We start from the raw sequence: 27,921 nt of genomic DNA, 5'->3' as shown, positions 1-27,921 counted from the left end.
TCTTCTCATTCAGGTCTCTACAATATCGGATCCTCTCAGTGAAGATCTTCTACAGAAGACAATTTTCCTGATTTACCCATCAAGGATGGATATGGACAGAGACAAGATGGCGGAGAGGATATTACACCTCACCCTAGAGATCCTCTTCCGTCTCACTGGAGAGGTGAGAGATTCTGATGACGTCACATTACATCATTCTTATCTATGGGAATAACAGATGGACAGAACTGGAGAGGTGAGGACTCTGGAAATGTCTGTAGTGAGATTTATTACTGTGTCTCTCCATAACCAGGATTACACAGTGGTGAAGAAGACCTCTAGTGATCGCTGTCAGGACCCTGTGTCTGAGGGATGGGGAAGACCCCTGAGCCCAATCACGGGGCCTCCACCTCACCCCCTGATCCATGAGGACATCAATGACCAGAAGATCCTAGAACTCACCTACAAGATGATTGAGCTGCTGACTGGAGAGGTGACACTGCTGGGAATGCTGGGACATTATACAGTAACACTGTGAAGGGATCGGGGGGATGACGGTATCATTGTATGTGTCAGGTTCCTATAAGGTGTCAGGATGTCGCTGTCTATTTCTCCATGGAGGAGTGGGAGTATTTAGAAGGACATAGAGATCTGTACAAGGACGTCATAATGGAGGTTCCCCAGCCCCTCACATCTCCAGGTAATAGACAGGACTAAATACACACGGCCTATAGTTACAGTTGTGGTCAAAAGTATTGACACCCCTGCAATTCTGTCAGATAATACTCAGTTTCTTCCTGAAAATGATTGCAAACACAAATTCTTTGGTATTATTATCTTCATTTAATTTGTCTTAAATGAAAAAACACAAAAGAGAATGAAGCAAAAAGCAAAACATTGATCATTTCACACAAAACTCCAAAAATGGGCCAGACAAAAGTATTGGCACCCTCAGCCTAATACTTGGTTGCACAACATTTAGCCAAAATAACTGCGACCAACCGTTTCCGGTAACCATCAATGGGTTTCTTACAATGCTCTGCTGGAATTTTAGACCATTCTTCTTTGGCAAACTGCTCCAGGTCCCTGATATTTGAAGGGTGCCTTCTCCAAACTGCCATTTTTAGATCTCTCCACAGGTGTTCTATGGGATTCAGGTCTGGACTCATTGCTGGCCACCTTAGAAGTCTCCAGTGCTTTCTCTCAAACCATTTTCTAGTGCTTTTTGAAGTGTGTTTTGGGTCATTGTCCTGCTGGAAGACCCATGACCTCTGAGGGAGACCCAGCTTTCTCACACTGGGCCCTACATTATGCTGCAAAATTTGTTGGTAGTCTTCAGACTTCATTATGCCATGCACACGGTCAAGCGGTCCAGTGCCAGAGGCAGCAAAGCAACCCCAAAACATCAGGGAACTCCGCCATGTTTGACTGTAGGGACAATGTTTTTTTCTTTGAATGTCTCTTTTTTTCTCCTGTAAACTCTATGTTGAAGCCTTTGCCCAAAAAGCTCTACTTTTGTCTCATCTGACCAGAGAACATTCTTCCAAAACGTTTTAGGCTTTTTCAGGTAAGTTTTGGCAATCTCCAGCCTGGCTTTTTTACGTCTCGGGGTAAGAAGTGGGGTCTTCCTGGGTCTCCTACCATACAGTCCCTTTTCATTCAGACACCGACGGATAGTACGGGTTGACACTGTTGTACCCTCAGACTGCAGGGCGGCTTGAACTTCTTTGGATGTTAGTCGAGGTTCTTTATCCAACATCCGCACAATCTTGCGTTGAAATCTCTTGTCAATTTTTCTTTTCCGTCCACATCTAGGGAGGTTAGCCACAGTGCCATGGGCTTTACACTTCTTGATGACACTGCGCACGGTAGACACAGGATCATTCAGGTCTCTGGAGATGGACTTGTAGCATTGAGATTGCTCATGCTTCCTCACAATTTGGTTTCTCAAGTCCTCAGACAGTTCTTTGGTCTTCTTTCTTTTCTCCATGCTCAATGTGGTACACACAAGGACACAGGACAGAGGTTGAGTCAACTTTAATCCATGTCAACTGGCTGCAAGTGTGATTTAGTTATTGCCAACACCTGTTAGGTGCCACAGGTAAGTTACAGGGGCTGTTAATTACACAAATTAGAGAAGCATCACATAATTTTTCGAACAGTGCCAATACTTTTGTCCAACCTCTTTTTTATGTTTGGTGTGGAATTATATCCAATTTGGTTTTAGGACAATTCTTTTTGTGTTTTTTTCATTTAAGACAAATTAAATGAAGATAATAATAACAAAGAATTTGTGTTTGCAATAATTTTCAGGAAGAAACTGAGTATTATCTGACAGAATTGCAGGGGTGTCAATACTTTTGGCCACCACTGTATCTGTATGTAGAGAATGAATTCAGTCCCTGTATGTGTTTCCTCCAGATCTATCCAGTAAGAGGACAATACCAGAGAGATGTCCCCGTCCTCTTCTTCCACAGGACTGTAACCAAGAAGATCCCAGTGCTCCTCAGGATCATCAGGTAGATGTAGAGAAGGTGTCAGGAGATCCCCCCTATGATGTGTAGACGGCTGTGAAGGTCTTGTGCTCAGTCTTGTTTTATCCACTAGTATTATATGTTTTATACTTGTGTAATGAGAACGGTGGAGATGGCAGGATTAGAGCTGATCATAGATGGGGCTTCTCCATCTGTCTGTGACCTTTACAATATTTGTTTCAGGGTGAAGATCTGACCCATATTAATACTACAGAGACATATGTGAGGGATGATGAGTGGTGTAAAGAGGAGATTCCCACATATGACTACCCAGGTGAGTAGTGACCACTGGATGCAGAGAAGTCACAGATTCCTCTCAGTCACTGGCTGTGGCTGCTTTATTGGTGGTGTAGTTCGGCCGTATTACCATGATCACCATTTTGCCTCTAGACCACAACATTCTCCTCCACCCAAAACTGTTCACATGACTTTGGGCATTGAAATCCCTTTTCTATAGAACTTACAACCAATTACATTGTTTTCGATCCTAAGGAATTCAGATTACTGCACAATCTCTCCTGAAATGGGGAGCAATATTATTTCTCTAATCTTCTGCTCAGGATCCATAGTAGCTCCAATGGTCCACCATAAATGAGGGCAACTCTGGTTTACTGTTGTGTAATCTGTATTTGTAGTTTTCAGTTAATGAGATTCTCGTGCTCTGGGGCGGGGCTGTGGGAGGGGCTTTATGTGGTGCTCTGATTACATATTCCTCTGTATTGACTTATGACAGGTCGCTGATCCCTCACTGACCTGCCCCCATTATTACATAATGCATATAATAGCATTGATATTATTGGTGATAATGCCTATAATATTGTGGCCATTGTGAGGCTTAGAAAAAAATTACATCCAGCAAAATGTCAACTTATCCAGATGTGTATTGATCACTTTGAATCCTCAAGTGCTTCACAGAAGTTAATTACGTAGAGCCGTGAAAATAAAAAATCATATTTTTTTCTCAAAAAATGATCGCTTCTCTCTCACCCATGACAGCACCATGGAGAGAGGGGATCCGCCCATCAGGGGCAGGAACCTACAGATAAAAAGGGCGGCACCTCTCCTCCGCCCCTGGTTGGGTTCCTGTCCCTGACGGGTGACCTACAGAACCGCAGCAGCTTACCTAATAGGAGATCCAGGGCTGTCCCGTCCGGGGGCTCACAGCGGGGAAGCCCCTGTCATGGCGGGTCGGTTCCTGAAGCCGCCACCGCTGCAGCCGACGGGCTCGACAGGGTGAGCGGGGGGGAGAGGACTGAGCCGCCGCTCTGGAAAGGATTCTGGGGCTGGTGGGGACCCGGGACACATACGGGCAGCGCCATAGTACAGAGGTATACCAATATGGTGCTGCCCCAGAAATGGACAAATGACTTCTGAGTCAGCGCACTGCGCACTCCCCGGGGCAGACAGCGGTGCAGTCTGGTAGAGGAGGTGACGTCACATGCCGCGAAATTCGAAAATGAAAGTGCTGGAATTGCTCCTGGCTGGAAGCGTCCTGTAAGTATGGAAGACAGCGACCAGCAAGAGGAGCAGCATCTCAAGCAGCAGCCTAAGCAGCAGCCCAGGCAACAGCAACACCAGCATCACCGGCAAAAAGAGCAGGACAGGAGTGATGGCCGATCCAGTCGCCACTCCACGCAACACAGCAGGTCGGCTGCAAGGAGCAAGTCACCATCCTTGGATCAGCCCGTACGGGACCTGAATCCACCTCCCGAACCGGTACCTGCAGCCGCGCATATCAGGTGAGTGACCTTCGAGAATGTTCACCATTGTCATAGACTTCTTTTCCCTTATTAGGGAAAAAAGAAGGGGAAACAAAAAACAGGGAATGCCCCACTTATAGCAGAGCCCTGCGAATCCTGCATACAGGAAGTTCTTTGTGAGGAAACCCCGGATTTCGCCTCGGACCTAAGAGCTGTAATCAGATCAGAGGTTCAGAGTGCCCTTTTATCCCTGAAACAAGGGTAAAAAGTTAAAAGGAAGGACGCTGGAGTGGGTTCCCAGTCAGAAGTCTCGGCGTCAGGGGAGGTTACCTCACATACCTTAGTCACCGGCTCATCATCCTCAGACGAGGAAACGGGAGGCCATCATTGTTTTCCCCCAGAGGAGGTAGACACGCTAGTTAAGGCAATAAGATCTACCATGGGGGTGGCAGTCCCTCGCCCTGATAGGTCAGTCCAGGACATAATGTCCGGGGGACTCGGCCAAAAGAAACAGAGTGTTCCCGATAAACGAGAACGTACAGGGCCTTAAAAAAAGAAAAGGGAAAAACCAGAGTGGAAAAACTCCACTGTCCCTTCCCTTAAGAGGAAATATCCCTTTGATGAAGAGGCGTCCACATCTTGGGACAAAGCCCCGACACTAGACGTAGCTGTCGACAAGGCCTCAAAAAAGTTTTGCACTCCCCTTTGAGGACACTTTTAGGGTACTCTGAAGGACCCCTTAGAGAGAATGGCCGATACCTTCCTCAAGGGCGCTTGTGAATCAGCTGGGGGAAATCTGAAGCCAGTTATTGTGGCAATATGTACCTCCAGAGCCCTTATGGTATGGGTGGATCAACTAAAGAGACAGTTAAGGGAAGGTACACCCAGAGAGAAGATTCTGGAATCTATTCCAGTAAATAAGGGGAGCGGTGGCATTCTTGGCGGACTCATCAGCTGACTTGGTGAGATTATCATCTAAAGCAGCAGCCATGTCAAACGCAGCCCAAAGAACGTTGTGTCTCAAATGTTGGCCAGGGGATTTACAAACTAAAATGAACCTAGGTCGATCCCCTGCGAAGGGAAGTTCCTATTCGGGGAGACGCTAGATGACATCCTCCAAAAGGCAGGGGATAAAAGAAGGGATTCCCAAATCTGGGTCCTACAGTGTTTGAGGTCCTTTCGTAACAGAAAGTTCTTTCAGAGCAGAAATAGGATGACCGAAGGAGAGATATGGGGTTTCTCTTCGGTAACTCGTCCCAAGTCAAGAAACCCTCTTGGTGACAGTTGCCCAAGGTGGGGGGGGGAGTCTAAACCTTTTTCTCCCAGCTTGGAGGGAAATCTCGAACAGCCCTTGGTTGGTAAGTCTGATTGGCTCGGGCCTAAGGATAGACTCTCTCTCTCCCACTGTAATGTAATGTCTGCAAAATATGATGTTTTCTGTTGGAACCGTCTAGAAGTCTCTCATTTTCTTATCAGGACATTGCAGCCTGCCATGTAGCTGCAAATCCCCCCTTTCTCTTCCCCCACACACACCCACCAGTGTCTTCATGGGCACAGCTCTGTGAAACCTGAAACTGTCCATTTCCTGTGAGCTAGGAATGTTAATTAAGCTACTGGAAAAGATGTTCCTTTGTTCTCAGATCTGTGGCTGAATGAAACTATGGGTGATATTAAAAGAGACTGTACCGTAAAAACCATACGCAGCAGAGATATAAAACCCACATTTCTGCGAAGGGCACAAAGCCAGCTGTCTAAACCCCTAAGTTTCACGATTCTCGTACTTCTAGAAAATGAGATATGGATTCCTTCTAAACGGTGTGTCCGAAATACTGCATATTTGGGCTTGAATTATTGTAATCAACAAACTACAAAGAATGATACCATGTGCGTGTTTGTGCGAACTTCCTCCTGCGAGATACAGTTATATTAAGTTTTGTAGTTTGATTCTAAATCCAAGAGTAGGGGGCAGACCCTCTCCAGGCTGCCCCTTCCGTGATGTCACACAGCAGAGGCTATAAGGCATTCCCTTGGCAAAACCAGTTCAGAGCAGCTGAAGTCCTCATGCCAGAGAGACATGCCGATGAGTGGCGACGTTTGGTTACGTGCCCCTCCCCCTCCAGCCACATGGGATGCCTAAAGATTCATAAGCAACCGTGAGTGTACTTTCTGTTTTCATCCACTTTTGTTTTATACTTGTATCTGTACATATGTAATGTCTCAACTTTATAGCAACTTTTATCTATATAATCACTGCCCTCATTTTGGGGAATAAATGATATAATAATTCAGTCTGTCTTCATGCTCTTAGAAACGAACTATATGCCTTATTTAGATAATCGCTACTAATTTGGGGTTTGTCACGGACCCTCTTAATTAACTCTGTGATTAAGTAAAGTGTGGCTGGTGGCAGCGTAATGTGCGCGGCTGGCGAGACTAGCTGGCAGTACAGAAGGGTCTTATATTGCTGAATGAGGGGCTGCGGCCACAGCATTGATAATTCCTTACTGCAGTAGTCTAGAGGCCAGTGCACAACAAGCAGCCCGTCCGGCGACTAATTATCCTAGGTGCAGTTCCCTGACTGACCTGAGGGTAAGGGGGCGCCGGAGAGCTGCGAGTTCCAAAGTGGAACTGAGAAAGTGGGATATACATAAATCTTCGCAGTTCTTGGAAGGTTGTTAGCAGAGGTGAAGGCATCCAAAATAACCCCCCCTGCGGTAAATTGTTAGAGCAAGGTTAGTTTGCTGCATTTTGGTCACATGGTGCCAGTGGTGGGATAACTAAGATAAGCCCCCACTGTGCCTGTGATAGCCGTGTGCCGGCAGTGTGTCGCGTCCCTCCGTCCATTGATACACCCGTGTCAGTGGTGGGATTGTGACAAATTGGTGACACAGGGTCTGCTGTCCGTCACGTTTTGGTGGCAGCGGGACCCCCATTCGTCATATTTGGTGGCAGCTTTGGGCTGTTCATCACACACCTCAAAAATACGTGGTAACTCCATACTCCATAAGATCTATATGAGAACAAAAAACTCTTGGAAATGAAGTCCTAAGTTTACTAAAGAAAGGAGGAAATGGAGTCAACCACCAAAATCCTGTTCCCACACTGCCTTATGACAGTATTAGATCTCAGCGACGCATACTATGACGTCCCCATCCACAAAGACTACCGAAAATACCTCAGACTGCCGGTCTCTATAAATGGCGAGATGAGTTTCAATACAGGGCCCTTCCGTTCGGAATATCTATAGCCCACGAGTTTTCATGAAACTAGTAGCAGAAATGATGGCCCACCTAAGGCAGCAGGACATATTAATAATTCCATGTTTGGACGACTTTTTAATAGCAAGCGACTCGGCTCAAAATGCAAGGAACAGAGGGACAGAGTGATGAACACTCTACAGAACCTCGGCTGGCTTCTAATCCTGGAAAAAATCAAGGTTGCAGCCCAGCAAAATTCAGGAGTTCCTAGGACTAACACTGGAATCAAACACCCAAGAGTGTTACCTCCCGGACCACAAAAAGAGAGAATTGCTCAAATAATAGCAAAGGCGATTCAGAACCCTTCCATGACACTAACAAAAGCAATGTCACTACTAGGCCCTCTCTCCGCCTGCCTGCCGGCGGTCCAATGGGCACAGCTACATAGGAGAGATCTCCAATGGGATGTATTAGCCAACCAGTTAGCATTAGGAGGTCACTTAGAGGGTCGCATTACCCTAGATTCCAAAACTTCATTCCCTAGCCTGTTGGGGAAACACAGACAATCTATCCAAAGGGATTCCGTGGGTAATAAAAATCACATATAATTACCGCGGATGCCAGTCCCAATGGATGGGGAGCACACATGAACAGCAGGGTGGCTCAGGGGGAATTGGGAGGCCAGGAATTAGAAGCCTCCTCAAACCAAAAGGAACTCTGGGCAGTAGGCTATGCCTTAACACACTTCCTATCCATGCTGCAAGGTCATCATGTCCGCATATTTTCGGACAATCAAGTGACAGTGGCCTATATAAATCACCAGGGGGGGATCCAGGTCCCGAGCCCTAATGAACACGTCCTCCAAAATCCTCACCCTAGCCGAGATAAACCTACTATCTCTTCCTGCACTGCACATACAGGGAACAGAGAACCAGACCGCAAACTTTCTGAGTTGCACTCAATTGCGCCAGGGAGAATGAGCCTTAAAACGGTCCATTTTCGGCAGATGGTGGAAATGTGGGGAATCCCAGACATAGATCTGTTTGCCGACTACAAAAATAAAAAAAGTGGAAGCATTTTGTCCCCTAGACCCCAGGGGGAATCCTCGGGCCCCGGACGCCTTGATGCTCCCGTGGACACAGAACCTAACGTATGCCTTTCGCCTGATCATTCTCATTCTGGCTGTCATAAGGAAAGTCAGAGAGGATGGGTCGAGAATGATACTGATAGCCCCCTGCTGGCCAAAAAGAACTTGGTTCTCCTGGCTGAGAATGCTCTCGATAACTGACCCCTGGATCTTACCAGATCTCCCGGACCTACTGTCTCAGAGACCAAGGTTACACCCTCGGGCAGTGAACCTCCATTTGACAGCATGGAATTTGAAAGGGCACTGCTGAGGAAAAGGGGGTTCTCCGAAAGCCTAGTTTCTACACTACAAAAGAGTAGGCAACCGACCACGACGAGCCTATGGGAGAACTTTGAGGAAATTTCTGTCCACCTCCGGGACAAGGGTTCAGGATGGGGTCCAGATTGAAAGAATTGTTGAATTTCTGCAGAGGGGCTTAGAGCAGAGACTGGCGGTTAACACACTGAAAGTACAGATAGCAGCCATAGGTGCCCTTTATAACCAGGATATGGCAGGCAGCCCCGGGGTAACATGGTTTATTAGGGCGGCAACCAGGTCCAGGCCAATAGTCAGCCTGAAATTACCATTGTGGGACCTGAATCTCGCACTATCCGCACTAACAGGTCCCCCGTTTGAACCTATCCAGTCAGTACCCCTAAATATCATCATTAAAAACCGTGCTTCAGGTGGCGCTATCGTCGGCTCGCAGGGTGAGCGATATTCAAGCTTTATCAGCGGCGCCACCGTTTACTAAAATACTAGACGACAGAGTCATCTTAAAGCCTGACCCGGCATATCTATCTAAAGTAGCATCACATTTTCATAGGTCCCAGGAGGCAGTCCTTCCTTCTTCTGCCCAAACCCTAGGAATAGGGGAGAGGAAAGATTTCATACCCTAGATGTAAAGAGGTGCCTAGTTCAGTACTTAGAGGCCACCAAAGAATGTAGGAAAGAAGGCTCTCTCTTTGTGTGTTTCCAGGAACCTCGGAAGGGACTCAAAGCATCTAAGAGTACCCTGGCAAGGTGAATAAGGGAAGCGATTGCCAGGGCATATTCATCAAGTGGAAATACCATCCCGGAAGGGTTGAGAGCCCATTCCACAAGAGCGATGGTGACCTCATGGGCTGGAAGATCGGAGGTATCTATAGAACAGATCTGTAAGGCGGCCACCTGGTCATCACCTTCTACCTTTTTCAGACACTATCATAGAATCATAGAATTGTAGAGTTGGAAAGGACCTCCTGGGCCATCTGGTCCAACCCCCTGCTCAAAGCAGGATTCGCTAAATCATCCCAGTCAGATGTCTGTCCAGCCTCTGTTTGAAGAGTTCCATTGAAGGAGAACTCACCACTTCTCGTGGCAGCCTGTTCCACTCATTGATCACTCTAACTGTCAAAAAGTTTTTTCTAATATCTAATCTGTGTCTCCTCCCATTCAGTTTCATCCCATTGCTTCTAGTCTTTCCTTGTGCAAATGAGAATAAAGTTGATCCTTCTACAATGTGACAGCCCTTTAGATATTTGTAGACAGCTATTAAGTCTCCTCTCAGTCTTCTCTTTTGCAAACTAAACAATCCCAAATCCTGCAACCTTTCCTCATAAGACAGGGTTTGCAGACTGGTCACCATTCTGGTTGCTCTTTTCTGAACTTGTTCCAGTTTGTTGATGTCTTTTTTTAAAATATGGTGCCCAAAACTGGACACAATATTCCAGATGAGGTCTGACCAAAGAGGAGTAGAGGGAAATAATGACTTCACGTGATCTAGACTGTATGCTTCTGTTAATACATCCTAGAATTGCATTTGTTTTTTTTGCTGCTGCATCACACTGTTGACTCATATTCAGTCTGTGATCTATTAGTATACCCAAGTCTTTTTCACATGTGCTGTTGCTTAGGCCTATTCCTCACATTCTGTATATGCTTTTTTCATTTTTATTGCCCAGATGTAGTACTTTGCATTTTTCCCTGTTAAAAACCATTCTGTTAGTTGCTGCCCACTTCTCCAGTTTATTTATATCTTTTTGAATCCTCTCTCTCTCTTCTCTATTATTAGCTATCCCTCCTAGCTTTGTGTCATCAGCAAATTTAATCAGTTTACCCTCAATTCCTTCATCTAAATCGTTGATAAAGATGTTGAACAATACAGGGCCCAGGACAGAGCCCTGTGGTACCCCACTTGAGACATTCTTCCAACTGGATGTGCAGCCATTTACAACCACTCTTTGGGTCCGATCACTAAGCCAGTTATGAATCCACCTAACAGTTGCCTTGTCCATTCCATACTTAGTCATTTTTTCAATAAGGATTATATGAGATACTTTGTCAAATGCTTTGCTGAAGTCAAGATATACTATATCTACAGCATTTCCTTGATCCACCCAATCAGTGATTCCGTCATAGAAGGAAATTAAGTTAGTGTGACATGACTTATTAGTTACAAACCCATGCTGACTCTGTTTAATCACTTCATTCTTATCCAGGTACTGACATACATATTGTTTAATAATTTGTTCAAAGATCTTTTCCTGGTATAGAAGTCAGACTCACCGGCCTATAGTTGCCTGGGTCCACCTTCTTCCCCTTTTTGAAGATAGGAACAACATTTGCTTTCCTCCAGTCTTCTGGGACTTCTCCTGTTCTCCAAGAATTTTCAAAGATTATGGAGAAGGGTTCAAAAATTTCTTCTGCTATCTCCTTCAGTACTCTGGGGTGTAATTCATCTGGACCTGGAGACTTGAATTCATTTAGGTTAGCTAAGTGTTTCCTCACTATCTTTCTGTTTATAGATATCCTGGATTCTTCTATTCCCTTAATAGGACAGTGAAGAACAGTTGATGTCACATTTCCTTTCTGAGAGAAAACAGATGCAAAATAGGAATTTAAAAGTTCGGCCTTCTCAACATCCTGTCTTACGTTTAGATCTAGCCTCTACGTCTGACCTGACCTTTGGGAGAAGGGTCCTTCAGGCTGTGGTCCCTCCCTAAGCTACAAATCTCTGAAATTCTCTCCGTGGTGCTGTTATGGGTGAGAGAGAATAGCTTAGTTACTCACTGATAACGGTGTTTCTCGGAACCCATGACAGCACCCGCTTATTCCCCCCCTTCATGCGTGCGGTGAGCACGTTTTACTGTTCGTAGATTGGTTTTCATCTAGACACGGTGCTTCTTGATAATATGCAACATTACAATGTTATGTATATTCTTTTGTTGTTAACTAACCTGGAGACCCTCTGATGCTCTGTAACCAACTGGGGGCGGAGGAGAGGTGCCTCCCTTTTTATCTGTAGGTTCCTGTACCTGATGGGCGGATCCCCTCTCTCCATGGTGCTATCATGGGTTCCGAGAAACACCGTTATCGGTGAGTAACTAAGCTATTCACCCTCATTTTTTTTCCAAAGGGTAACAGGAGAAATTGGACGCCAAAAGTTGTTGAGCAATTTCTCCTGAGTACGCCCATACCCCATATGTGGAAGAATACTACTGTTTGGCCGCATGGCAGGGCTTGGAAGGGAAGGAGCGCCATATTGGAGAGCAGATTTTGCTGGAATTGTTTGTGGGTGACATGTCACATTGTCAGAGCCCCTGAGGTGCCAGAACAGCATAAGCCCCCAAAAGTGACTACATTTTTCCAAATACTTCCCTGAATGAATTCTTCTAGTGGTACAGTGAGCATACTGACACCACAGCTGTTCCATAGAAGATTATACCATTGGGCAGTGAAGAAAAAATAATTACTGTATTTTTCGGACTATAAGATGCACCCCAAATTTTCAAAAGGAAAATAGGGGAAAAAATGTGCCAAATGGGGGTCCATCTTACAGTCTGAATTCAGCTTATCGGGGGGATCAGCACAGGTGCAAGAGTGGTCACAGAGGTTGTTTGGTGGCCCACGCTGATGTGGTGGCCTCCGGAAAATCCCATCCCAGGCTGGTGTGGCAGCGGTGCTCTGTGCTGGGGTGGCAGCGCTCTGTGCTGGGGAGGCGGCAGCGCTCTGTGCTAGGGAGGCGGCAGTGTTTTGTGCTGGGGCGGCAGCGCATTGTGCTGGGGTGATGGCAGCGCTCTATGCTGGGGCGGCGGTGCTCTGTGCTGCGTGGGGGGCTATGCCGCCATTTTGTCAAAGCCGGAGGCCCCTGCAGCTCCATTGCTGCGATGCGGTGGCAGAGATCTGAATCCAAGCATGCGCCGCCCACGGCGGCCATTTTTCCGGAGACCACCGCATCCCAGCAATGGAACTGCGGGGGTCTCCAGGCTATGACAAAATGCCAGCGGAGCTCTCCACGCAGCACAAAGCACCGCCGCACTTTAGAATAAACCCTAATAGTAACTAACAGTAACCCTAACAGTAACCCTAACTCTAGCCTCAACACTAAACCTAACTCTAGCACTAACTCTAACCTGCCTTATCTGTTTCTTTTTACTTTATAGTAAAATCGCTGACTGACACAGCTGTTTGCAGCAGCACTTGTAACACTGTTTCTCCTCTAATCTCTCACTGACAGGAGATCTGAGGCAGATTGCCCGGAAAAGTTTGCTGCTACAACAAACTTATCTAGTGATTTGTCTCATTGGCTGGTGTGACACTGACGTCATAAGGACCTGAACCAATCAGGTCTCAATGAGGTCGTGGGTCACAGGAAGCGCTGTGTGCCAGAATCCCCCAGTTATAAGGTACATGGGGGGCCCGATGAGCGCAAAACCGCTGACAAGCGTCGGCGGTGCACAAAGTCCTGCTAGCGCCGACGTTTATCTACTCTTGGTGGTCACAAAGCGGTTAAGTTAAGGGTACCAAAATTCCTGTCCAGGCCTATTTCATGAGTTAAAAAAAAAACAAAAAACTGGAGTCTGAACTGAGAAAGTAAGTTAATGTGTATGCACAATGTAAGTGCATATTAACACATGACCATTAACCAGAGAAAGCAAAAAACACAAATATCCTAAAATAAAAAATATATTTCATGAGTTTTACTTTTTTTTAAATACTGTGGAAGCATGGTTAAAAAGCTATGGTGTAACTACAAAGTTATGGGCCCCTATGCAAACTTTCAAATGGGGCCCCCCCACCCCGGGCTGCCACTAGGAGTTTTGGGGACCCCATACTGGCAACATTTTTGGGGCCCCCTTGAGACCAGCCCAGGCTCCATCCCCCGAACTGTCCACAGCCCCATCGCTCCCATAATTCCACCCCCACATAGAGAATGAAAGGAGCAGAGGGCAGATGTCTGACTTGCTATACCATAGAATATAATGCCGCCCCTCATATTATATAACACAGCCTCCCCCATAGAATATAATGTACCCCCCATGGTATATAACACAGCAGCATAGTATATAGCACAGCATCACTGTTAGCGTGAGTGGTCTGGAGCAGGAAACCCCGGGAGTGGACCCTCTGGACCGTGGCACCGAGGGACCCCGGGCGAGCTGCCAGGTGGAACCGACCCCTATACAGGGACCGTTAGGAGCAGGCCCAGGGGTTTGAGTACCACGGTAGCCGGTACCAAGAGGGGCGGCTCAGGATGGATCGGAGTAAGACTGAGACTGGAGTAGGATGGCAGGAACACTGGAGGCTGGACTGGAGTAGTACGGCAGGAGCACTGGAGCCAGGACTGGAGTAGGACGGCAGGAACACTGGAGATAGGACTGGAGTAGGACGGCAGGAACACTGAAGGCAGGACTGGAGTAGGATGGCAGGAACACTGGAGACAGGACTGGAGCAGGAACACAGGAGACAGAACTGCAGAAGAGAACAAGGAACACGGGTAGCAGGACTGAGAAGCTGCTGCAGGGAGCAGCCGAGAACGGAACTGCAGGAGCAGAGCGCACACGATGTAGCGAGGCCAGAGTGCTAGGAAACACAACGATCAGGCGCCTCCCTCAGGGGAAAGCGGCCTGATATGGCCCCGTCTGGTCCACCATTGGTCCAAAGGTGCTTCCGGGTCAGGGCACAGCCGGAGCATAAGAAGCAGGAAGGAGGCGCGGCCTATGGTGCATGCGCATAGCATGCAGGGACGGCATCGGTCGCGAGCCCGTCTCAGGTGACCGCCGCGGCCGTCGGGTGGAGAGAGGCTGCGGCATGGGAGCGGAGGCCAACTGCGGCGTGGGAGCGGAGGCCGGGTGAGTATGGCGGAGCAATGTAACAATCACATAGTATATAGCACAGCATCACATGGTATACGGCACATTACCGCATGGTATACATTACAGCACCCCCCATTCTATACAACACAGCACCCCCATGGTATACAGCATCGCATGGTATACAGCCCCCTTCATGGTATATAGCATCGCATGGTATACAGCACAGCACCACATGGTATACAGCACAGCACCCCACCATGGTATACAGCACCCCCTGTTGTGAATTCGCTTTCTGGCCTCCCTCTGGTTATTACTGAAGGTAGTGGAGCTGGTCAGTTTGACAGAGGGATTGCGAGTTCTCTTTCTGGGCTCCCTCTGGTGGTTACTGGAGGTAATGGAGCTGATCTGATTAACAGAGGCTTGCCACCTGATAATGAGGATGACGATTGGAGATCTGGGGTTTCAGATTGGGATTTAAGACAGCCGACTCCCTCTATCCCTGCTGGTGATTTTCTTCTTGCCTCCTGAGGTCTGATGTTTCCAGCTCTGTCCCTGCATGTTCAGCTAAGTGTTCTTTTGCTATTCTGTTTAAATTTGATCTGGTTTTGTCTATTTCATTTTTGTGCAGGTCAGCCAGCTCCGGCTGGGGCAGTGCTGAATCACCGTCCATATGTTACTGCTTGTGCCAGTTTGTTTTTGTCCCTTATTAGATTGGCCTCTTTTTGCTCTGCTTTCAGAATATACCAGAGTGCTGATATAGTGGGTGAAGTCGTGTGACTTCAGTGTTTTTTTGCATCAGACGTGTTGGACTTTTTGCAGGGCTTTTTGCGTGATTGCAGACAGCGTCTTTCCTTTCCTGTCCTGTCTAGTCAGTGTGGGCCCCATCATTTGCTCAGTCTATTTTCCAGCCTGCGTTTGTGTTTTCATCTTGTCTCACCGACAATATATGTTTGAGGGCTATCTATTCCTTTGGGGTTTGCTCTGGGGCAGTTTAGATTTCCCCTTTCTTGCTTTAGGCTTAGTTAGCTCTCCGGCTGTGCCGAGGCGTCTAGGATCATCGTAGGTACGCTCCACGGCTACAGCTAGTTGTGTGGATAGGATCGGGGTCTGCAATCCGCATAGTTACCAACCTCTCTGGTTTTCTGGGGCTTAGCTTGGGCTTGCTCTCCTCCTCGGTGACCCAATCATAGCACCCCCCATGGCATACAGCACAGCATGGTATACAGCACAGCACCCCCCCATGGTGTAATAATAAATAATCTTTATATAGCGCCAACATATTCCACAGCACTTTGCAGTTTAACAGTTTCAAAACACAAGTCATAAGTAACAATGTTAACAATACAATAATTAAAGCAGAATAAGACAAAATAAGATGACCCTGCTCGTGAGAGCTTACAATCTACAATGAGGTGAGGGAGATACAAAGTACAGGTGTGTATTTACATTTGTGTTTTTACAATGAAGGTCCAGCCATTTTGAGGGAGTGAAGGATGGATAGAGATAGTGAATGGGCTACACACGCACACTTACACATAGAATGACTTTGATTAGTGAATGTGATAGGCCACTCTGAACAAATGTGTTTTGAGGGAGCGCCTAAAGCTATGCAAATTGTGGTTAGTCCTAATTTCTTGGGGTAGAGCATTCCAGAGGATAGGAGCAGCATGCAGAAGTCTTGGAGTCGGGAGTGGGATTAGTGCAGAGGTAAGTCGAAAGTTGTTTGCAGAGCGCAGCGATCGGCTATGCCGATAGACAGAAATGAGGGAGGAGATGTAGGGGGGTGCCGCACTGTAGAGAGCTTTGTGGGTGAGAACAAGTACTTTGAATTGGATCCTATAATGAATGGGCAGCCAGTGTAATGACTGACGAAGAGCGGACACGTCCAAGTACTGATTAGCCAGATGGACGACCCTGGCCGCTGCATTAAGAATGGACTGGAGAGGGGATAGTCAAGTGACAGGGAGGTGTTGTGAGTTCATTTTTCCCTTCACCAGTGAGGTCTGATGAACTCCCTCTTCTGGAGAAGGAAGGTAGTGAGGCTGATTACCAAACAGCTGAGCAGGTAGATGATGACTGGGTCACAGGAACTGATGACTGGATATAAGGCAGCCGATGCCCTGCTGCATTGCTGGTGATTTTCCTGCTGGATTCTTGGAGACCAGTCTGATTTCTGCTTCTCAAAGCTAAGTTTTGCTCTGCCTTTTGTACTCTTTAGTTCTGGTTTTGTTTGCCTTGTTTTATGGAGTTCAGCCATCCCCGGCCGGGGGTGAGCTGAATTCCATTTTTGTCTCTGATCTGTTGATCTCTGGCTCTGTCTTCAGAATTTACCTGAGTGCTGATATAGTCTTTTTGAAGCCTAGCGGCTTCAGGGCCTGTTTTTCCTCCTTCGGTGACTCATCCATAACAGAATCACCAGCCATACCGCAGATCCTAGGGTACTCAATAGGAGGAAAGAATTGTATGAAAAAAAAAAAGTGTCAGAATTTCTTTGTGTATATTTTTTCCTCTAAATCTCTGAGGCCGTAGGGGGAATTTTTTTTTTTCTCTCAATGGAGATGAAGCAATTGTCTGATCGTGTGGAGCAGCTGGCTGCGGAAGTGCGGGGAATTTCCGCCTATCTTACTCATTCACATGCTGCTGGACCAAAGATCCCTACTCCTGATGTGTTTTTTGGGGATCGGTCTAAATTTTTGAATTTCAAGAATAATTGTAAATTATTTTTTTCCTTGAAGCCTAACTCGTCGGGGAGCTCCGTGCAGCGGGTTAAAATTGTCATCTCTTTGCTGCGCGGCGATCCCCAGGATTGGGCGTTTTCTTTGAAACCTGATGATCCTATTCTAAATAATGTGGATGCATTTTTTCAAGCCTTGGGGTTGTTGTATGACGAACCCAATGCTATTGATCAGGCTGAAAAGGCCTTGTTGGCATTGAGCCAAGGTCGGGATTCTGCAGAGTTGTACTGTCAAAAATTCCGAAAGTGGGCGGTCCTTACTACCTGAAATGATGATGCCTTGGCAGCTCTCTTTCGGAAAGGTTTGTCAGAAACCGTAAAAGATACTATGGTGGGATTTCCTGTTCCCTCTGGTTTTGACGATTCTATGTCATTAGCCATTCAGGTTGATCAGCGTTTGCGTGAACGCAAGACTGCACGAGAGGTGTTGCCACCTGTTGAACAAATGTCTGAACCTATGCAATGTGATAGAGTTTTGTCCAGGGAGCAACGTCAGGAGTTCAGAAGGCGTAATAAGCTGTGTTTTTTTTGTGGAGATGCCTCGCATATTATTTCTGTCTGTCCTAAACAAGAGAAACGCTTTGCACACACGTTTTCTGTTGGTGGTGTTCAACCTAAGTTTCTTCTGGCTATTACTCTGATCTGCTCCCTGTCCACATTTTCTGCCAAGGCTTTTGTGGATTTGGGAGCAGCTCTGAACCTGATGGACTTGGATTTTGCTAAACGTTATTGGAAATCTGTGTCTGTGGTGAGTTGGGGTTGTCGGTGTGCCCTTAGTGATGCTCCTGTTTTCTCCACCTCTCCCCAGTCGCATGATGTTCCTGACTATTTGGCTGACTTTTATGATGTATTTAGTGAGAATGAGTCTGCGTCTTTGCCTCCTCATAGGAGTTATGACTGTGCAATTGAGCTGAGCCCGGGGTGTAAATTTTCCAAGGGTCGGCTTTTCAATTTATCTGTACCCAAGCACGAGGCTATGCAATCCTATATTAAGGAGTCGTTGGAGAAGGGTCATATTAGACCATCCTCTTCACCCTTTGGTGCTGGGTTTTTTTTCGTGGCTAAAAAAGATGGTTCATTAAGGCCTTGTATTGACTATCGTGCCCTCAACAAAATTACTGTTAAATATCAGTATCCGTTACACCTGATTTCTGATCTATTCTCCAGAGTTAAAGGTGCTTGCTGGTTTACCAAGCTTGACCTCAGGGGGCGTATAATCTTATTCGCATTAAGCATGGGGATGAATGGAAGACGGCGTTTAATACTCTGGAGGGACATTTTGAGTACCTGGTAATGCCCCTTCTGTGTTCCAGTGCTTCATGAACGATATATTCCGAGACTTTGTGGATAAATTTTTGATTATCTATCTGGATGATATTTTGATCTTCTCCAAGGATTGGGACTCTCATGTGGAACATGTTCGGACTGTGTTCTGGATTTTGAGGGAGAATTCCCTGTATGTCAAGGGATCGAAATGCCTTTTTGGGGTACAGAGGATTTCATTTTTGGGATTCATTTTGTCTCCGTCAACTATTGAAATGAACCCGGCCAAGGTACAGGCCATTTATGATTGGGTTCAGCCCACTTCTTTGAAGGCCCTCCAGAAGTTTTTGGGTTTTGCTAATTTTTATCGGAAATTTATAGCTAATTTTTCTGGTATTGCCAAGCCATTGACTGATTTGACTAAGAAGGGTGCTGATGTGCTGAATTGGTCTCCGGAGGCTGTTTCTTCCTTTCAGGAGCTGAAGCGAAGATTCACTTCTCCCGTTCTGCGGCAACCTGATGTCTCACTCCCGTTTCAGGTAGAGGTGGACGCCTCTGAGATTGGTGCAGGAGCTGTTTTGTGCCAAAAAGATCCTGTGACATCTAAAATGAATCCCTGTGCTTTCTTTTCCTGAAAGTTCTCCCCATCCGAACGTAACTATGATGTGGGGAATCGGGAACTGTTGGCCATGAAATGGGCATTTGAGGAGTGGAGACATTGGTTGGAGGGAGCTAAACACCAGGTCGTGGTCCTTACTGACCACAAGAATTTGATTTACCTGGAGTCGGCCAAACGCTTGAATCCTAGACAGGCTAGGTGGGCCTTGTTTTTCACACGTTTTGATTTTGTGGTCTCTTTTCTTCCTGGCACTAAGAATGTCAAGGCAGATGCCCTCTCTAGGAGTTTCTTTGCTGATTCTCCTGTTGTGACCAAGCCTGCTACCATCTTAGGTGAGGGGGTAGTTCTTTCTGCCATCTCGCCCGATTTGAGACGTGCTCTGGAAGAGTTCCAGGAGGACAAACCTGAGCGTTGTCCCAGTGGAAAGTTGTATGTTCCTGACCAGTGGAGGAAGAGAGTGATGTCTGAAGTTCATTGCTCTGCATTGGCTGGTCATCCAGGTATTTTTGGTACTAGAGATCTGGTGAGTCGGTCTTTTTGGTGGCCCGCCTTGTCTCGTGATGTCAGGAATTTTGTGCAGTCCTGTGGGACTTGCTCCCGGTCTAAACCTTGTTCTCGCTCTAGTGGGTTGTTGATGCCTTTGCCGGTACCCAAGAGGCCATGGACCCATATTTCAATGGATTTTATCTCTGATATGCCTGTCTCTCAGAGAATGACCGTTATTTGGGTGATTTGTGATAGATTCTCTAAGATGGTCCATCTTGTACCACTCCCTAAGTTGCCATCATCCTCTGAGTTGGTGCCCTTGTTTTTGCAACAGGTAGTTCGCTTGCACGGGATTCCTGAGAACATTGTGTCTGACAGAGGAGTTCAGTTTGTGTCTAGATTTTGGAGGACTTTCTGTTCCAAGCTGGGAATTCAGTTGTCCTTCTCCTCTGCGTTTCACCCTCAGACCAACGGGCAGACGGAGAGAACAAACCAGACTTTGAAGTCGTATTAGAGATGTTTTATTTCGGCTGATCAGGATGATTGGGTTTCATTTTTGCCCTTGGCCGAATTTGCTTTAAATAATAGAGCTAGTTCTGCCACTTTGATGTCACCTTTTTTTTGTAACTTTGGGTTTTATCCTCGATTTTCTTCAGGGCAGGTGGAGCCTTCTGCCTGCCCAGGTGTTGACACTGGTGGAGAGAATGCACCGGATCTGGGACCAAGTGGTGGATAAGTTGTCTCTCTCCCAGGAAAAGGCCCAGCGGTTTTCCAACCGGCATAGGACCATTGGTCCCTAGTTTAAGGTGGGTGATATAGTTTGGTTGTCATAAAAAAATATCGCTATGAAGGTGGCTTCTCCTAAGTTTAAGCCTAGATTTATTGGACCTTAAAAGATTTTGGAGATTATTAATCCGGACTCTTTTCGGTTGGCTCTTCCTGTCACGTTTAAGATTCATAATGTGTTCCATAAGTCCTTGTTGAAGAGGTTTGTTGAACCAGTAGTTCCTGGGGTGGCACCTCCTGACCCTGTATTGGTTGAAGGTAACATGGAGTATGAGGTAGAGAAGATACTGGATTCCCATCTGGCTAGACGGAGACTTCAGTATTTGGTTAAGTGGAAGGGTTATGGTCAGGAGGATAATTCCTGGGTCTCTGCCTCTGATATTCATGCCGAAAGATTGGTGCGTGCCTTTCATCGGGCTCACCCTGATCGCCGTGGTGGCATGGATGAGGGTTCGGTGACCCCTCCTCAAAGGGGAGGTACTGTTGTGAGTTCATTTTTCCCTTCACCAGTGAGGTCTGATGAACTCCCTCTTCTGGCGAAGGAAGGTAGTGAGGCTGATTACCAAACAGCTGAGCAGGTAGATGATGACTGGGTCACAGGAACTGATGACTGGATATAAGGCAGCCGACGCCCTGCTGCCTTGCTGGTGATTTTCCTGCTGGATTCTTGGAGACCAGTCTGATTTCTGCTTCTCAAAGCTAAGTTTTGCTCTGCCTTTTGTACTCTTTAGTTCTGGTTTTGTTTGCCTTGTTTTATGGAGTTCAGCCATCCCCGGCCGGGGGTGAGCTGAATTCCATTTTTGTCTCTGATCTGTTGATCTCTGGCTCTGTCTTCAGAATTTACCTGAGCGCTGATATAGTCTTTTTGAAGCCTAGCGGCTTCAGGGCCTGTTTTTCCTCCTTCGGTGACTCATCCACAACAGGGAGGCCAATTAATAGGGCGTTGTAGTAATCCAGGCGGGAGTGGATCAATGCTACAGTGAGGGTTTTTGTTGCTTCCATGTTGAGAAAAGGGCGGATTCTAGAGATGTTCTTTAGGTGTAAGCGGCAAGAGCGGGCAAGAGATTGTATATGGGATGTGAAGGAGAGATTGGTGTCAAACATAACACCCAGACAGCGCGCCTGATGCCGGGGTGTTATTGTGGTGCCATCCACGGAGTGGGAAATGTCAGATTTAGGGAGGTTAGTAGACGGTGGGAGCAGAAGAAGTTCAGTTTTGGAGAGGTTGAGTTTCAGATAGAGAGTGGACATGATATTGGAGACTACGGACAGACAGTCACTGGCGTTCTGTAGTACAGCGGGGGTAAGGTCGAGAGAAGACGTATATAGTTGTGTGTCATCAGTATAAAGATGGTACTGAAAGCCAAATCTGCTGATGGTCTGTCCAATTGGGGCCGTGTAGAGAGAGAAAAGAAGGGGGCCAAGGACTGAGCCCTGAGGTACCCCGACAGCAAGAGGAAGAGGAGATGACGTGGAGCCAGAGAACAAAACACTGAAGGAGCGGTCAGAGAGATAGGAAGAGAACCAGGAGAGAGCAGTGTCCTTAATGCCTAGTGACTGGAGCCTAGAGAGTATGAAATGGTGGTCAACGGTATCGAAAGCTGCAGATAGGTCAAGAAGAATGAGCAGAGAGTGGTCACCATTACGTATTGCTGTCAGAAGGTCATTGGTCACTTTGATGAGTGCAGTTTCAGTCGAATGTAGGCGGCGGAAGCCGGACTTTGAAGGGGAGTGAGTGGAGAGGTAACGGGTAAGGCGGGAGTAAACTAAGAGTTCCAAAGGTTTAGAGATGAAGGGGAGATTGGAGACTGGTCTGTAGTTGTTGGTGCAGGATGGGTTGAGAGCGGTTTCTTTAGTAATGGAGTAACAATGGCGTGTTTGAAGGAGGATGGGAAAATGCCCGAGGAGAGGGAGAGATTAAAGATTGTAGTCAGGTGGGTTGTGACGACTGGAGAGAGAGACTGGATGAGATGTGAGGGAATAGAGTCGGTAGTGCATGTAGTCGGACGAGAAGAAGAGAGGAGTCTGGAGACTTCTTCTTCTGTGATGGGATCAAATGTGGAAAGTGAGCCAGGGGAGATGCAGGAAGGGATGGGAGTCACGGCACTTGGTGGTTGAGAGATTTCCTTACGGATATTATCTATTTTTTCTGTCAAGTGGGAGGCCAGGGCATCAGCACAAATGTCTGTGATAGGGGCTTGTGCTTTTGGCCTGAGGAGGGACTGAAAAGTGTCAAAAAGTTTCTTGGGGTTGTTGGCTAGTGAGGAGATCAGGGTGGTGAAGTAGGTCTGTTTGGCGAGGTGAAGGGCAGCATTATAGGTTCTTACATAAATTTGAAGTGGATGAAGTCTTCTGGTGTGCGGGTTTTTCTCCATAGGCGTTCAGCACTCCTAGAGCATCGCTGGAGAAGTTGAGTTTGCGATGTGAGCCAGGGCTGTTTTACTCTGTGCTTGGAGGTTCTGAGGGTGAGGGGAGCTACTTGGTCAAGGGTGCTTCTAAGAGTGTTGGATAATTGTTGGAAAAGTTCCACAATTATCCCTGTCCCCAAGAAAGTGGGATCCTCTGAGTTGAACGACTATAGACCAGTAGCACTCACATCTGTAGCTATGAAAGTCTTCGAAAGAATTATGATGTCCCACCTGATAAAATTCACGCAGAAGCTATGGGACCCGCTTCAGTTTGCCTATAAGGAGAATCGTTCAGCAAATGACACTGTCAATCTGGCACTGAAGTACATTTTGGATCATACAGATGAACTGCACTCAAATGCCCGGATTCTTTTCATGGACTTTAGCTCAGCGTTCAGTACCATTGATCCGAATTTACTTCATAAGAAAATGGTAGCTCTTGGAGTCCCTCTCAACTTATGCTTGTGGATTTATAACTTCCTGACAGCCAGGATACAGAGTGTAAAAGTTGGACCATTCACTTCGGACACCTTGGTCACAAACATCGGGGCACCTCAGGGGTGTGTTTTGTCCCCGTTACTGTTTTCTCTCTATACGAATGATTGCATCTCTTCAGCAGACTCAGTAAAAATCTTGAAATTTGCCGATGATATGACACTGATTGGTCTCATCAGGGGAAATGCTGAAGACTTGTATCGGAGTGAGGTGAAAAGAATATGTGACTGGTGTAAAGCCAATAATCTTGTACTCAACACTAAAAAAACTGCTGAGATGGTTGTGGATTTTAGGAAAGATCAACATGAGATACTTCCAATCTACATCCATGACGAAGTGGTTCTTGGGGTCACAGAGACCAAATTCCTTGGTGTTATCATCTCTCATGATCTTAAATGGGGGAAAAACGTGGATGCTGTTATAAGAAAAGCACAACAGAGGATGTTCTTCCTGCGTCAGCTGAAAAGATATGGTTTGTCTAAGAATCTGCTGATCTTATTCTTTAATGCTGTCATCAGATCTGTGATTTGTTCCTCTCTGATAGTCTGGTATGGGGGAGCCACTGTGCATGACAAACTCCGCTTACAAAGGACTTTCAGAACAGCAGAGAGAATTATAGGTTCCCCCCTGCCTAAAATCCAGGATCTTTATGATAAGAGTATTCGATCCCACGCATTGAAAATTTCATCCAATCCCTCTCACCCGGGACACTCCTCATTCCAACTACTCCCTTCAGGACGTCGCTTCAGAGTCCCCAAATGCAGCACCAACCGCCATATGAATAGCTTCTATCCACTCTCTGTTCAACAATTAAATCGTCATGTGTAGACTATATACTTTATCTGTCTTGTTAGATGTTACTTGTTGTATCTGTTGTTATATATTATGTTGCCTCTTTTTCCACAAAGAATTCCTTGTATATATGTAATATGTACTTGGCGATAATAAATTTGATTGATTGATTGAAGAGTGTCATTGTAGTGATGAACAGCCAGATTAGGACAGGATAAAGAGGAAATTGGGGACAGTGATGAGTGTAGGGAATCTGAAAGTGCCTGAGGGTTAATGGCTTGTAGATTTCTGACTGTGTGGTAGGTAGGAGTGAGCTGGGGTGGGCGAGGATTTGTGAGTGTGAAGGAGAAAATGTTGTGGTCAGAGAGTGGAAGCGGTGAGTTATTTAGGTGGGAGATTGAACAGAGCTGGCCGAAGACCAGATCAAGGGTGTTACCGTCCTTGTGTGTCTCAGAGGTTGAAAGCTGCGAGAGGCCTAGAGAGGTGGTTAGTGATAGAAGCTGGGATGCAGATGTGGAAGTAGGGCTGTTAATGGGGATGTTAAAATCTCCCAGGATAAGGGTTGGAAGTTCTGAGGACATGAAGTGTATAGCACAGCACCCCCCATGGTATACAGTCCCCTATGGTATACAGCACAGCACCCTGCCATGGTATACAGCAGAGCATAGTATACAGCACAGCACCCCCATGGTATACAGCACGGCATGGTATACAGCACGGCACCCCCCATGGTATACAGCACAGCACCCCCCATAGTATACAGCACAGCATCCCGCCATGGTATACAGCACCCCCATGGTATACAGCCCCCCATGGTGTACAGTACAGCACCCCCCATGGTATACAGCATGGCACCCCCCATGGTATACAGCATGGCACCCCCATGGTATACAACACAGCACCCCCCATGGTATACAGCACTGCATGGTATACAGCCCTGCATGGTATACAGCACCATGGTATACAGCCCCCCCGAGAATGGCCCCACAGTCCTGGCTGTACTGTTGCATAAACTAAAAGAAAAACTCTCCTCACCTTCTAATCGTGCTTCCGCTGCTCCCAGCTCCTGTCTCCTGCTCTGCCTGATAAACAGTTAGTGCGCATGTGTCAGAGGCAGAGAGGGGAATGATGGGAGAGGGAGCGTCGGCTGATGCTCTCTCCTCCATCATTGCTTTGAACTGTACCGGCATCATAGACGCCGGTACAGTTCAATGCGGCGGGGGGGGGGGGTCGGCGCTGACATGGTGCCTCTCTGACCCCCCTCCCGCCCAGCCTGCCCCGCCGCTGGGGCCCAATGCGGGCCTCCTCTGCTCATTGGGCTCCATACGCCAGTCAGGGCATTAATGCCCTGAGTGGGGGCCCGGACCCTAAGCGCTCGGGCCCCGTCTCAGCTGCGACCCCTGTGACCGCGGGTGTTACTTTTCTGTTGAAAAGCAATGTCTGACTTTCATTTGCTCATTTTCACAGATTTTTTATTTATTACTACTTTTGTCAGATTCAAGATATTTCTGTCACCATTGTGGGTTTTTCTGTCATCAAACGAGGGGTACCAGCAATTTAGACCACAGGAGGAGTGAATATTTTGATTCCACAGCCACTTTCCGGAAATTAACACGCAGTGGATGTTGGAGAGTGAAAATTACACATTTGCCATTTTGATACCCAGCACATAATGCCCAGATTGTGCTCCAGGAGACACACACCAAAAATTAAGTGGATTCTTCTCACTATAATATTGCTAAATACAGGGATCCTAAATGTTGTTTGCGCACACTGCAAGACTCCGAAGTGAGAGCGGATTTTGCTGGATTGGTTTATAGAAACTCTGTTGCTTTTCAGCCGCCTTTGAGCCACTAATAGTGTGGGAACCTGTTTTTCCATTGACAGATGATGGACCTGAGTGGGGACTTGTTTTTTGTGAGATGAGAATTGGTATTATTTTTGCCTACATAACATTGATTGGTTTCTTTTTATTCGATATTTGGGAGGCAGAATGAACCAACAGTTGAACACCACACACTACTGGCTCATCCAACAAGGTTTTCTATTAGACTGTGAACTGTCATTGTCTTGGTAAATAATTAAAGTTTTTTACATATATTGCCATTTTTATGGACAGTTTAAGTAGAAATGTTCAAAAATATAAAACTCAAGGATATTTTATTAAAAAATTTTTTTTTATCTTAGCAGATGACTGTACCAGGAGATCAGAGGGACAGCTGACATCTTCAACTTTTAAATCTGATGATCTTGAGATCCTACAAGATACAAATGAAGTGATTAACATTACTCCAGATATACCATCATCCATTCACAGCAAAGATCTGTCATCTGATCCTATGAAACAGGTCCCATCTTCTGATTCATTACTGACTAATAAGGGAAATCAATGTCACAAAAGAGGCATTAAAAAACAAACTGCTCCTAAGGCAAAGAAGTCATTCTCATGTTCAGAATGTGGGAAATGTTTTACATGGAAATCACGTTTTGTTACACACCAAAGAACTCACACAGGGGAGAAGCCTTTTTCCTGTTCAGAATGTGGGAAATGTTTTATCCAGAAATCAGATTTGGTTAATCACCATAGAACTCACACAGGGGAGAAGCCTTTTTCCTGTTCAGAATGTGGGAAATGTTTTATCCAGAAATCAGATTTGGTTAATCACCATAGAACTCACACAGGGGAGAAGCCTTTTTCATGTTCAGAATGTGGGAAATGTTTTACACGTAAATCACTGCTTGTTACTCACCATAGAACTCACACAGGGGAGAAGCCTTTTTCATGTTCAGAATGTGGGAAATGTTTTGCACATAAATCACTGCTTGTTACTCACCATAGAACTCACACAGGGGAGAAGCCTTTTTCATGTTCAGAATGTGGGAAATGTTTTGCTCATAAATCACTGCTTGTTACTCACCGTAGAACTCACACAGGGGAGAAGCCTTTTTCATGTTCAGAATGTGGGAAACGTTTTAACAACAAATCACATTGTGTTGCACACCAAAGAATACACACAGGAGAGAAGCCTTTTTCATGTTCAGAATGTGGGATATGTTTTAACCTGAAAAGAAATCTCGTTAAGCACCAAAGAACTCACACTGGAGAGAAGCAATATTCATGTTCAGAATGTGGGAAATCTTTTGCAGATAAATCACTGCTTGTTACTCACCAGAGAACTCACACAGGGGAGAAGCCTTTTTCCTGTTCAGAATGTGGGAAATGATTTGACCGGAAAGAGCATCTTGTTAGACATCACAGCAGTCACACAGAGGAAAAGCTTTTTTCATTTTCTTAATGTGGGAAATATTTGACTTGAAAATCAACTGTTAATAAACATCAGAGACATCACATAGGGGAGAAGCCTTTTTTATGTTCATAATGTTGGATCTTCTTAAAGGGGTTGTCTCTTGTCATTCCTCATGTTTACTGATGAAAGGAAAAAATAAACTTTATTAATTCCAAATGTAAAACTATACCCATAATTCACTCCCTGAAGGTTAGTCAGTAGGTGACTAATAGGTTGAGGGTATATAGGGTGAGGTGAAATATACACACTCACTCTCCAAGCCTCTCATTTCTACGGGTTTCATCATCCTCACCAAAGACGACTCATCAGGAGACTATTTAATATTGACCTATATTCAAGTGAGACTAGACAAAAAAAACTAAAATCATGTTATCCGAAACAGTCAGAAAACTAGCCACATATTGGCAGACCCCAGAC

The 27,921-nt window shown here is 46.2% G+C and overlaps 1 protein-coding gene across 1 annotated transcript; it reads left to right on the top strand.

Annotated features, from left to right (window-relative positions):
* The first annotated feature begins 19 nt into the window (after positions 1 to 19).
* LOC141073536 (uncharacterized) lies at positions 20 to 27,667 on the top strand. The gene is made up of 5 exons (XM_073560803.1): positions 20 to 163; positions 293 to 472; positions 2,379 to 2,498; positions 2,697 to 2,787; positions 26,384 to 27,667. The coding sequence occupies exons 1-5, from the start codon at positions 86 to 88 to the stop codon at positions 27,418 to 27,420; spliced, it is 1,506 nt and encodes a 501-aa protein (XP_073416904.1). The 5' UTR covers positions 20 to 85; the 3' UTR covers positions 27,421 to 27,667.
* The last annotated feature ends 254 nt before the right edge of the window (positions 27,668 to 27,921 follow it).

This window comes from Dendrobates tinctorius, unplaced genomic scaffold (genome assembly GCF_039654945.1).
Source record: "Dendrobates tinctorius isolate UK_male_01 unplaced genomic scaffold, ASM3965494v1 ptg000305l, whole genome shotgun sequence".
Classification (NCBI taxonomy): domain Eukaryota; kingdom Metazoa; phylum Chordata; class Amphibia; order Anura; family Dendrobatidae; genus Dendrobates; species Dendrobates tinctorius.
This window is presented reverse-complemented; position numbering and strand designations above follow the sequence as displayed.

Excerpts from the sequence above, each read along its gene's own strand:
- LOC141073536 (XM_073560803.1), top strand. The coding sequence starts at position 86 with ATGGATATGGACAGAGACAAGATGGCGGAGAGGATATTACACCTCACC. Across the intron at positions 164-292 it reads TCTTCCGTCTCACTGGAGAG|GATTACACAGTGGTGAAGAA; the intron begins GTGAGAGATTCT and ends CTCCATAACCAG. Across the intron at positions 2,788-26,383 it reads TCCCACATATGACTACCCAG|CAGATGACTGTACCAGGAGA; the intron begins GTGAGTAGTGAC and ends TTTTTATCTTAG.